Here is a 13,424-nt window from a genome sequence, read left to right as displayed (position 1 = left end):
TTTCTCCCTTTAGAGGGAAAAGATCTGAAAATTCCTATCTGTGGTATTCCATATAATAGATACACTATATTGCCAAAAGTATTCGCTCACCTGCCTTGACTCGCATATGAACTTAAGTGACATCCCATTCCTAATCCATAGGGTTCAATATGACGTCGGTCCACCCTTTGCAGCTATAACAGCTTCAACTCTTCTGGGAAGGCTGTCCACAAGGTTTAGGAGTGTGTTTATGGGAATTTTTGACCATTCTTCCAGAAGCGCATTTGTGAGGTCACACACTGATGTTGGACGAGAAGGCCTGGCTCTCAGTCTCCACTCTAATTCATCCCAAAGGTGTTCTATCGGGTTGAGGTCAGGACTCTGTGCAGGCCAGTCAAGTTCATCCACACCAGACTCTGTCATCCATGTCTTTATGGACCTTGCTTGGTGCACTGGTGCACAGTCATGTTGGAAGAGGAAGGGGCCAGCTCCAAACTGTTCCCACAAAGTTGGGAGCATGGAATTGTCCAAAATGTCTTTGTATGCTGAAGCATTCAGAGTTCCTTTCACTGGAACTAAGGGGCCAAGCCCAGCTCCTGAAAAACAACCCCACACCATAATCCCCCCTCCACCAAACTTTACACTTGGCACAATGCAGTCAGACAAGTACCGTTCTCCTGGCAACCGCCAAACCCAGACTCGTCCATCAGATTTCCAGATGGAGAAGCGCGATTCGTCACTCCAGAGAACGCGTCTCCACTGCTCTAGAGTCCAGTGGCGGCGTGCTTTACACCACTGCATCCGACGCTTTGCATTGCACTTGGTGATGTATGGCTTGGATGCAGCTGCTCGGCCATGGAAACCCATTCCATGAAGCTCTCTGCGCACTGTTCTTGAGCTAATCTGAAGGCCACATGAAGTTTGGAGGTCTGTAGCGATTGACTCTGCAGAAAGTTGGCGACCTCTTCGCACTATGTGCCTCAGCATCCGCTGACCCCGCTCCGTCAGTTTACGTGGCCTACCACTTCGTGGCTGAGTTGCTGTCGTTCCCAAACACTTCCACGTTCTTATAATACAGCTGACAGTTGACTGTGGAATATTTAGGAGCGAAGAAATTTCACGACTGGATTTGTTGCACAGGCGGCATCCTATCACAGTTCCACGCTGGAATTCACTGAGCTCCTGAGAGTGACCCATTCTTTCACAAATGTTTGTAAAAACAGTCTGCATGCCTAGGTGCTTGATTTTATACACCTGTGGCCATGGAAGTGATTGGAACACCTGATTCTGATTATTTGGATGGGTGAGCGAATACTTTTGGCAATATAGTGTATGTAGGAGAGTTTGAAAATCACTGGCGTTCCCGTTCAGGAATGTGCTTGGATATTAGGAAGGATGTTACTGCTCTCACCAACAAACACTTCAGGAGATCATGAATCAAATTTGAGAAGAAGGGGAAAAAAAAAGGATTTTACTAAATTATTAAAGCATTAAATTTCCCAGATCATGAGGACATACCTTTTCCTAACAGCTCTACTATATTTACTGAATAATTTGAAGGAATAATATAGAGCTGAAAAGCAGTCTGGCACTGCAAATAAAAGGAATCCAACCCACCTCTCAATGATCAGTTATTCAAAAAACGTTTTTCCTATCGACTTCTATGCTAATTTATTGGGCTTATTATGTACTAAATCGTTAAAAAAAATAATAATAATAAAACTGGATGTGCCCTGTAGACATGCTTGGAAGGAATTGTATAAACCTCATTATAAAATGATTCTTTAAGGGGAAAAAAACCCTGGATCCTTCTGCTGATGTGGCTTCTGGGAGGAAGCCCGAAAGCCCTCGGCTCATCCTAATGCAGGGAACAAATCGAAGTACGAACACGAAGCTTCATCGCTTTGCCACAGATTCTGACAGACACTGGCTCACGGTGTGTCAGTACATCCTGTGCAGCGGCTTATCTCTGCTTTTATAGCACTTTTATATACGTGACTTAGTGTTCAGCACTGAGCCCTCACTCTAGCAGACATTAATGTCGATGGCTTTATGAGCTGTTTACTTACTGAGGCTGTTTATAACATCATGGCAGATACTTTTATCCATTTACATTTTATATAATGTTATTTTTGTTTATGTCAATTTTATGTTCAAAAAAACAAAAAGCAAAACAGTGGTAGTGAAAAGCAAAATAGTGCTGTGATTCGCCGCATGTGCTTGCGAGTGCTTTGAAAGAAATATCTAGAAAGCTGAATATTACGTGTTAATCCTCAACATTGCAGTGGGGATATCTTATAGGATTAGGGAATGAAGAAAATAAGCCACTTCAGTGTTGCATGGCTCTCTGTTCAGCCTGGATAAGCATGTTTAGTTCAATATATGTAATCAAGAAATATGGAAGGCGTAAACATAATGAGATTTTGGGAATATAATCACTGACTAAAATAAGTGTTTTATTCATTTTATATCACAGCAGTTTGACATTAGCTAATTTTTATTGATCAAAGAACACCACATTGTGCTTTTTACCTACATTTAACCTTGGGGAATGTCTGTCAACAAGTCAGTTCCTGTTCTCGGTCACAGTCGTGTTTAAACAGTTCGAACCAGAAGCCCTCATCAGCCTCTCTTTTTATTCTCTTCTAAGACAAAAATGTGTGGAAAAATGTGTGAAACCCTCCATCATGAAGACTCTCCTGGGGCAAAAAGTCAAAAGTTACAGTTTTACTACTGAGTGTTAGAAAGCACTCCTTCAGAAAAGGTTTATATAGACCGTCCAGTTTTCATATCCCTGTACATTATGGTCCGAAAGAGAACCATGACATTATATACATAGAGTGCATTGTTATTATTCTTAATCTGTCCAAATGGCTCTTCTAGAAAAATATTAAACACCTGAGGAACGATTAGATCAAGAATTATTTACAGTGAATTATAATTCTTTATGTCAACCCTTCCAACAATACAGCTGGCTCATTTTTTACGATTACCAATGGATGTGTAGTAATCATAGCATGCGCATATGCACACACCTTGTTGTTCGGATGCTCCCTGCTCAGGGTCACCTCAACAGATATATTTGATTTTGGCACCGGTTTTACGCCAGATGCCCTTCCTGACGCCATTTTATCCGAGCTTGGAACTGGCACTGAGAGTTAACCCCTCAATGTCTGGGTTGATTTTCCTGACTGTGAATTGAACGCAAGCTGTGAAGATGACAGACCAGGATCCACCAGGGACTACACATGCCCATCTTATATATAATGAAAAAAGAATTTTTTTAGAGACCTAGGGCAGAGCAAGATGCTAGAAAACCGTGGGTGGCATCATGTCTGTTTCTGAAGCTTGTTGGCCCACAAGAAGAACAAAAAGCTTATATTTGTCTCATATACAGTACAGCACAGTGAATTTCATTTCTTCACCTATTACAGCTTGTTGGAAAGCTGGGGTCAGAGTACAAGGTCAGCCATGATATGGCACCCCTGAGCAGGCCTTGCTCATCAGTCCAACAGCCCAACAGTTGCAGCTTGGCAGTGCTGGGGGTATTCTATACCAATATTCTCATCAGTAGCCATTTGAAAGATAAGGCAAGCCTTTAGGTATTTCTTTGTTTTTGATGACAATACTCATGTTGTATGTTTCACGTTTTGTTATATAATGGACATGATGTGCTTTTGTGAGCTAACTGTTTGGGTGGAGATCGATGCACATCATCGCTAAAGCATGAAGTAAGACAGTAATCATATCTAGAGTATTAGTCCTAAGCATTCAGCACTACAGAGCATGGGGCACTGTTGTTTCTGTATGTTCCAGGTTGTTTTTCTCTCCCTGTCCGTTTACTGGATCAACTCATCATTGGTGTTCTAATAGTTTTATACATTTAGCACTGAACATGCCTTCCTGAATAGGAACATGCTTGACATGCTCATGTTTAAACAATATGTTAATGGTACATTGTGACATACAGGTTATGGCATTGCAATATACACTGACCAGGCATAACTTTATGACTACCTGCCTAACATTGTGTTGGTCCCCCTTTTGCTGCCAAAACAGCCCTGACCCGTCATGCACTGTGTATTCTGACACCTTTCTATCAGAACCAGCATTAACGTCTTCAGTAATTTGAGCAACAGTAGCTCGTCTGTTGGATCGGACCACACGGGCCAGCGTTCGCCCCCCACATGCATCACTGAGACTTGACCGCCAATGACCCGGTCCCCGGGTTAACCACTGTTCCTTAGACCACTTTCAATAGATACTGACCACTGCAGACCGGGAACACTCCACAAGAGCTACAGTTTTGGAGATGCTCTGATCCAGTGGTCTAGCCATCACTATTTGGTCCTTGTCAAACTCGCTCAAATCCTTACACTTGCCCATTGTTCCTGCATCAACACATCAACTTTGAGGACAAAATGTTCACTTGCTGCCTAATATATCCCACCCACTAACAGGTGCCATGATGAGGAGATCATCCGTGTTATTCACTTCACCTGTCACTGCTCATAATGTTATGCCTGATCGGTGTATAATACAATATGGCCTACACCTCCTTCTTGAACAAATCCCTTCCAAATTTCTGCACTATCTCTGTAATATCTAAGCATAGGCTAATTATATATACATGCACATACAAATACAGAAATTCGAAACAGGACCTTTGGTTTCTGGATAAACGTTTTTTATTACAGATTTTCTATGCCTACATTAAAACTACATTCCAAATAAAGAGTGTGAGGAGCAATTGGCTGGCCCAAGCACCAAGCATGCTGCAGTCTGCTTCATTAGCCAGTACTCTCATGTGAATATCTCAAAGGTGTATTAAAACTTTTGGTTCATAAACCTTACTTCCTGTCACCAGTTGGTGCTGTTATAGGAAAATAATCAAAGACTAAATCCATTCATTTTATACCACAGCAATTTCATAACATTACAACAAAAACCTGGGGAATGTATGTCAACAAGTTAGTTCCTGTTCTCACTCACAGTCCTGTTTAAACAGTGAACCTCGAAGAGCAAGGAATCTGCTCTGTCAAGCCTGCATGGTACAGCTTTACCACTGAGTGTTGACAATGACAGTGATTGACATTTGGCATGTGCATGGGATTCTGCCTCCTTGATCGAATGTGAATTTGAGAAATTATATGACATACACCGGGATTTATTCAGGCCAAACTTCCTGTCTGTGCAATATGAACACCACCTTTACCATCACAACACTAGTCAAGATATCAGCATCCTGAATATCTTTCCATTATGCTGACCAAATTTGGTTCGAATCTAATGAACCAAGTATGAGGTGTAATTAAAAAGTTTATCACCAGTTAAAACTCACAGAATCCAAAAAGGTCTGACTTTTCTGTTAGGCAGATATAAAGGATGTGAATGCAAAAATTTTAGGTCTTTAGAAGACCCATATGCCTACCACATTCGGTGCATGTAGGTGGAACTAGATCTCCACAAATATGGAAAAACAAAATGGCCATGCTACGATCTTCTCCAAGCTTATGGTAGACTCTGATATCCAGTACGTCTGGTGCATGTGCCAGGTTTTCACCTAGAATGTGCAAAAATGTCTGAAAAAAACCCCAGAAAAGTAATATTCTTAACATGACCTTGGTTTGTGGAACGCTTTAAGGTGTCCTTGTGAGGTGTCCATGTTTTCTGAATCCGATGCCTGTAAATCTGAATCAGGACATAAACCAAAGGAAGAACATACACAGTGTGTGTTATTTTTTATTTTTCTTGCACTTCAGAAATGAACAAAAGGTCGGTAAGGCTTGTTTATTGAAAAGAACAGCAGAGTGTTTCCTGATTACAGTTCAGTTGGATTTCCCATCCATGTTGAACTCCTTCAGATTGTTGCTTTCATCCTGTTTACTTTAATCAGTTTGAGTCAGTGGTGGAGCTAAACGTTATCAGGTTTGTCCTGAAGTGGGAGGCTCTGTGAGACACTGATTCACTGAGCCTTTAAGACATGTTTGGAAAACTTTACATGATTAATGGAGAGCTTTACCGTGCTGTTTCTCAACTGCAACAGTTACTTGAGAAACCAGTTTCAGATTGTATTGGGGGGGAAAAAAAGATACGTAAAATGAAGAGTCAGAATTTTTGTAACTTTTTATCTGATCAAAATAGTTCAGATGGTATTCTGAGGTAAACAGGGAGCATGTGACTCATCACACAATCTTCTGCAAAGGTGCTATGGTTGTAAGGCAAGGGCCAGTCCAGTTAGCTCACATAGATGATTAGCACACACCCACCCACCCACACACACACACACACATATGTACACGCCCTCAGGCTCTAAGTTAAACTGTAATCATTAACTCAGACAGCCTCAGAAGAGAAAAAAAGAGAAGCACTGCTTACTTGCACAAAACCAAGCCGAAACTACGTACAAATGTCCAGGAAGAGACTCCAGGAAGAGAAGGAAGGACAGCATGAATCAATTGCTTATGGAAGCACAGTGAGTTGGAGCAGCTGACTCAGGAGAGCTGGACTGGTCAGGTAAGAGAAATCTACACTAGACTTCATGTAGAAGGTAGAATTTAATTCAGCTTAACACATGAAACTCAAACCTGGCTTTTCATTTTTTTTTTATAGGAACCTCATCATGGTTCCATTCCAGAGGTAGTTTGATGATTAATAGTGCTGATATCGGTGCAGTGTTCCTGAAAAGATAAGGCTATCTGGGCTAAAGTCAACAGGGTGGATCAGAGCAGAGAGCCTGAGCGGGAGAATATGGAACAGGAAAGAGAGCGGGACTGGCGAAAGCTGGAGACGCATTTCGAACTCAAGGTCTTCCTCACTGTACTCTACAGCCTTATTCTCATCCTGGGAATCGTAGGAAACAGCATCACTATTCACGTCACGCAGGTGCTTCAGAAAAACGGGTACTTACAGAAGAGCGTTACTGATCACATGGTGAGCCTGGCCTGCTCTGATTTGCTGGTGCTGCTGATTGGCATGCCCGTGGAACTCTATAGTGCCATCTGGTTCCCCTTTAGCTCTGCGTCTGGAAACGCCGCCTGCAAGATCTATAACTTTCTGTTCGAAGCGTGTAGTTATGCCACCATCCTGAACGTGACCACTCTCAGCTTCGAACGCTACATGGCTATATGCCATCCGTTTCGCTACAAATCGTTGGCACATGCCCGCACTGCTCACCTCATCATTGCTGTATGGCTCACCTCCATCCTCATCGCTGTGCCTCTGCTAATTACAACTGGAACTCAAGGTCATGTGGTGGAGCCAGGAGGAGCGCCGGCACAGAACCTGACCTTCTGCACCAACCTGAATGAGTACTGGGAAATGTATCGTGCCAGTGTGTTTGTCGCTTTCATCTTCTACCTGCTGGTCCTTGGCAGCGTGGCTTTCATGTGCAGGAGCATGATTGTTGTCCTCAGGGCACCTATGATTACTATGGACACTTCAGGTACTAGCGTGCCTAAACATGAGAGTGCCAGAGTCAAAGCATCACGCAAGCAGACCATCATATTTTTAGGTAACTCACTGCATTTTACAAAAAAGAATAATTACATACAGTGTAATGAAAACGGAAGTAGGAATGTTTTGTTTAATAAGCAATCAGAACATGTTTTACATGACCTACAATTATTCATCCTGCTTCAATTATTCACATCAGTTACATAAAAGTAAGCATTTCCTGTCTAAGGTTAAGATAGTAAACACCATGCTCAGTGTCTCATAGTGAAGGATAGCCTGAGCTAAGTAAAAACTCTTTTTCTTTTTGTTTTTCTTTCTTTCTTTTCATAATCTAAAGAATTATGTATTACTTCCCACTTCTGAAGTGGTAATTACGAGTTTGTCGTGAAAGAACATGATTTGTTGTGGGCAAGAACCTGAAAGCCACATTCATTCATCCATATTTCTTTTTTTCTTTTACTTTTGACAGCACAACACATATTTCTCAGTTAGCTCGCTTGCTGATGCAACTGGAATCATGGTCAAATGTAGCTATTTTCATGGTGTACAACGTGTAGAATGGCTGCTAATTTACATAAATGAATCTAAACAAAGATAACAATTAGCTGCATTTAGAATAATTAGCTAAACCTGTCATTCAGTACAGAAAGTGTAATCTCCTTCGTTATATAGTGAAACCTTAGCACTTCTTCCATCTCGGAAACTCGGGTATCAAAATGATGTTTCCCAGTTGTAATTACGACTTGAGGAGTCATTCATATACAAGTTCCTATTGAGAAACTTGTGTATGTAATTATACATATCTTTGACATAGACAATAGACAGACTATTATCTGTCACAGACAAGACAAAAGTTTGCACACCCCCTGTGAACCAAATTAACTTAACTAAATCTTTTTACTTAGGTTGTCTTGTGTTTCATAGATCTCCTCATCATGGCACCTGTTAGTGGGTGGGATATATTAGGCAGCAAGTGAACATTTTGTCCTCATAGTGGATGTGTTAGAAGCAGGAAAAATGGGCAAGGTAAGGACTTGAGCGAGTTTGAGAAGGGACAAATTGTGATGGCTAGACCACTGGATCAGAGCATGTCCAAAACTGCAGCTCTTGTGGGGTGTTCCCGGTCTGCAGTGGTCAGTATCTATCAAAAGTGGTCCAAGGAAGGAACAGTGGTGAACCGGTGACAGGGTCATGGACGGCCAAGGCTCACTGATGCACGTGGGGAGCGAAGGCTGGCCCATTTGATCTGATCTAACAGATGAGCTACTGTTGCTCAAATTGCTGAAGAAGTTAATGCTGGTTCTGATAGAAAGGGGTCAGCATACACAGTGCATGATGGGTCAGGGCTGTTTTGGCAGCAAAAAGGGAGACCAACACAATGTTAGGCAGGTGGTCATAATGTTATGCCTGATCAGTAGGTAGGGTATCGGTGCTGGAAAGATGATAACAATGCAAAGTTTACATTTTCCTTTTGAAACATTATCTAAACATTTTTTAATCACGGTCATTCTTCAAATCAGTTATGAAAATTAAATGCGTCTTATTTTTCCTCCTGATGTTGCATTTGGACTCTTGTCTTGTTGCACTTTTTTCACTTTTAATTTGAAACTTCTTGAAATCGTGTGTATAATTTGTAAAAAAAAAAATATAAGTACACTTGGTTCCTGAGTGAAGCAACAGAAAAGCTGTCAATGGGTCAATGTCCATGCTGTCAATGGGTTGCACGCTTGAATCTAAATGTAACAAGGAATTAAGGGAGAAAAATCAGGTGGGAGGGACATGTTCATTCCTTTTCCTGTCAATCACAGCATCACTAGCCAGTCGTGTGTACGGTATGTGAGCTCATATATGTGCGAGAGGGCAGATAGTGCTTTCCTGTGAGTGTGTGATAGTGATGCAGCACAAGCAGCAGTTTGAAAAGATGCAGTCGGATGGCTTCATGTGTCTCTCCTGAGGCATGTGTTAGGCTTCATACTCCCTGAGTTGGTTGCTGTTGTATGATAGTACAAGAGCTGGCTGGTGGGTGGGAAATGGCAAGTGACCAAACTAATGAGAAAAATGGGAAAATTCCCTTTATCCACTCGGAAATAATGAGGATATACAAATTCATGTAATCAGCATCAGATTTCCTGGATACAGAAAGAACAGATTAAATGATTTGCATCTGATTGTCCTGTACAATATACTTTGTAGTTGTCTTTATTTGTCACATATACATTACTGCACAGTAAAAGATCTTTTTTCGCATATCCCACCCTTGGAGGGTTGGGGTTGGTGTGTAGGGTCAGCCATGATGCAGTGCCCCTGGAGCAGGGTGGATTGGGGCCTTGCTCAAGGGCCCAATGGTGGCAGCTTGGCAGTTCTGGGGCTTGAACCCCAATCAACAACCCAGAGCCTTAACCACTTGAGCTACCACCGCCCCATCTCATGCACCTTACTTGATGTTTCTCTCTTTTTAGTTTTATTTACATAAACACTTATATGTACTGAATATTCATGTGTTTCCATGTGCTTTTCTGAATATTTGTACTTGTTGTTCCTCTTAGTGTTGATCATGTGTGCACTGTTCGTATGCTGGATGCCAAACCAGGTGCGGCGCATTATGACGGCAGCCATACCCAAGAAAGCATGGAGTAAGAGTTACCTGCTATCATACATCAAACTGCACCCTGTAGCTGACACCTTTTTCTACCTGAGCTCCGTGCTGAATCCTCTGCTCTACAATCTCTCATCTCGCCAGTTTCGCACGGCATTCCTCCAGACGTTGTGCTGCCGTCTCTCTGTCGAACATGTTAACAAGAGAACGGTGGAGAAGAGCAAAGCGTCTCACGCATCCAGCCATTCACTGCGGCCGCTGCTGCGTAAAAAAACCCAGCAGATGAGCACTCAGCCTTCCAGCAGGGATGCTGAAACTCTGACCCCAAGTGCAGAGAGCAGCTCTGTTGCTCAGGTCTTAGACACACCTCCGGCCATCTCCTCAGAGACGGAAACGTGAGTCATGTCAAGCCTTCTCCTCCACTAAACCCTACTTGGCACCCTGGATCTCTTTAATGGACACTTTTTTACACTATGTAGATGTAGTTACAGACTGTTGCTCATCCTTTTTCCATTTATAATATGGATGATGTGATCACTGGATTGCAGCTGGCTGAAGAGTTTTGCTTAGATGAATGTTCCTCAACTCAGCAGTGACTCACATGAAATACACATACCGATACCAGACACACTACCACATCACTGCTGTGCTCAGCATGATTCACTACGAGTTAAAATGTGGTCAGCGGTGGTCCCTATTCATTCATGAACGGGTTAAGTGCAGCTGTGCATAGCAGCAGATTTACATTTACATTACTGGCATTTGGCAGACATCCTTATCCAGAGCAACTTACATTTTATCTCATTTATATGACTGAGCTAATTGAGAGTTAAGGGCCTTGCTCAGGGGCTCAGCAGTGGCAGTGGACCTAGGATTCTTATCTTATCTTATCTTATCTTATCTTATCTTATCTTATCTTATCTTATCTTATCTTATCTTATCTTATCTTATCTTATCTTATCTTATCTTATCTTATCTTTACATTAAGGTTCCCTAAAAAAACTAACATTATTCACTTGCATTCTTTAACACAAACCTTAACATTAATAAATCCTAAATAATGTTAACCCATTCAGTTAGAGCATGTATTAACTGCCAAGTTTTAATATTACATATCTGTGTGTCTGTGTGTGTGTGTGTGTGTCTGTAAAGCCAAGTTCTAGTTCCAATATCCAGTAAATGCAGTTAAACACGCTTTCACACCGTTGCCTGGGAGATTCCCATTTTGGTGAATAAAGTATGTTTTGATATACTGACGTTTTGACTACTTTTATTACTATTTTTAATAGATTTTATTTCCCTGCATCTTTCAAAACGTTATACATTTTCCAGTAAGACACACTTTAGCTAACTCCTTACTCATCACCTGCCTTAGTGTACAGTAAATCCACATACTGAATGCTTAAACAAATACATTATTATGCAATATTTTCTGTTGCAGCACATATACATATACACCGATCAGGTATAACATTATGAGCAGTGACAGGTGAAGTGAATAACATTGATGATCTCCTCATCATGGCACCTGTTAGTGGGTGGGATATATTAGGCAGCAAGTGAACATTTTGTCCTCAAAGTTGATGTGTTGGAAGCAGGAAAAATGGACAAGTGTAAGGATTTGAGTGAGTTTGACAAGGACCAAATTGTGATGGCTAGACCACTGGATCAGAGCATCTCCAAAACTGCAGCTCTTGTGGGGTGTTCCCGGTCTGCAGTGGTCAGTATCTATCAAAAGTGGACCAAGGAAGGAACAGTGGTGAACCGGCGACAGGGTCATGGGCGGCCAAGGTTCATTGATGCACATGGGAAGTTAAGGCTGACCCGTGTGATCTGATCCAACAGACGAGCTACTGTTGCTCAAACTGCTGAAGTAGTTAATGCTGGTTCTGATAGAAAGGTGTCAGAATACACAGTGCATGATGGGTCAGGGCTGTTTTGGCAGCAAAAGGGGGACCAACACAATATTAGGCAAGTGGTCATGTTATGCCTGATTGGTGTAAGTTACAATTTAAGATAAATTATTCTGCCTATTTTATGACTGTAGAGAAAGAGTGCTGTGCATTTAACCTCTGAAGCCATGTTAAGACATACTGCATAATACTTACTGGAATATATTCGCAATTCATTTTAGTCATTTTGTTCTGCAAATATACAAAAGTGACATTCTAAATAACGCAGATTTTATTAGTTATCCCTCCTCTTTTTTATTGATATAGCTTTTATCAAGCACATGGACTTCAGTTCTTTTACAGGCTAAACTTGATCCCAGGAAATTTGATCAGGAATTTCAGAAATTTGCAAATACAATATTTAAAACTAGTTTGGAAATTTGTGCCTTTCATTCTCTGACCCTCCTGTCCATGGTGTAATGAGAATCGTATTTAGCAGTAATAAAAATATTAAGCCATGTTGATGGACAAGAGCTACTGAAAAGAAACAAACGGGTAAGGAAGAATTAACACTACTACTGTTCTAATTCAACACACATTTACTAATTCATGCAATTGTCCAGTCAGCCAAGTATGTGGCAGCATCACAGTGTATACAATCAGGTAAATACAAGTCAAGAGTTTCAGTTAATGTTTATTATCAGAATGTGGAATTAATGGAAGTGATATCAGTGACTTTGACCTTGGCATAGCTGTTGGTGCCAGACAGGATAGTTTTTCAGAAACGACTGATATCCTAAGATTTTCACACACAACACTCTGTAGAGTTTAAACAAAATGGTGCGATCCAAAAAAAAAAACATTCAGTGAGCCAGTGAGTATGGTTCTGTTGGCAGGAACCACCTTGTTGATGAGAAAGGTCAGAGAGGAATGACCAGACTGGTTTAAGCTGTCAGGAACGCTCCTGAAAGAACCACTTTTTACAACTGTGGTGAGTAAAAACAGCCAAAAAATCCTTATGATGGTTAAATCCCCAAATCTAGAGAACTTGTGCATGAAAACCCCAGGGCTTCAGAGCCCATCTGGCACCAATGACCATACCGCCATACCACAGTCACTGAGTCAAAATGATTTTCCCACATTCTGATGTTTGATGTGAATATTAACTGAAGCTCTTAACGTGTGACTTTGTATTATGTTATGCATTGTTCCGCTGCCATAATTGGATAATTGGATAATTATTGGATAATTGCACGAGTGGCCAGTGAGTGAACTTAAGTAATATTTCCCTCATTTTTTCACTTGACCTAAGTTCGCACCCAACTGCAGTTATTAATTCTGAACACCAGAGGGCGCGCTGTCCACTGAAATAGGCTGAACACTTACGTACTGTTTGGTTTTCTTTTCAAAAAGACAAGTGTGTATGTCTTTAATATAATATAATATAATATAATATAATATAATATAATATAATATAATTTAACTATGATACAAATGGTAAA

At 41.2% G+C, this 13,424-nt stretch overlaps 1 protein-coding gene across 1 annotated transcript; it reads left to right on the top strand.

The window, feature by feature from the left end:
- Positions 1-5,831: 5,831 nt before the first annotated feature.
- gpr39 (G protein-coupled receptor 39) lies at positions 5,832-11,282 on the top strand. Its single transcript, XM_058392180.1, has 3 exons — positions 5,832-6,495; positions 6,592-7,492; positions 9,981-11,282. Exons 2-3 carry the CDS (start codon positions 6,730-6,732, stop codon positions 10,427-10,429), a joined length of 1,212 nt encoding a protein of 403 aa, XP_058248163.1. The 5' UTR covers positions 5,832-6,495; positions 6,592-6,729; the 3' UTR covers positions 10,430-11,282.
- Positions 11,283-13,424: the final 2,142 nt, after the last annotated feature.

This window comes from Hemibagrus wyckioides, linkage group LG06 (assembly GCF_019097595.1).
Source record: "Hemibagrus wyckioides isolate EC202008001 linkage group LG06, SWU_Hwy_1.0, whole genome shotgun sequence".
In the NCBI taxonomy this organism is placed as follows: domain Eukaryota; kingdom Metazoa; phylum Chordata; class Actinopteri; order Siluriformes; family Bagridae; genus Hemibagrus; species Hemibagrus wyckioides.
The sequence above is the reverse complement of the archived record's forward strand: the minus strand, read 5'-3'. Positions and strand labels throughout refer to the sequence as shown.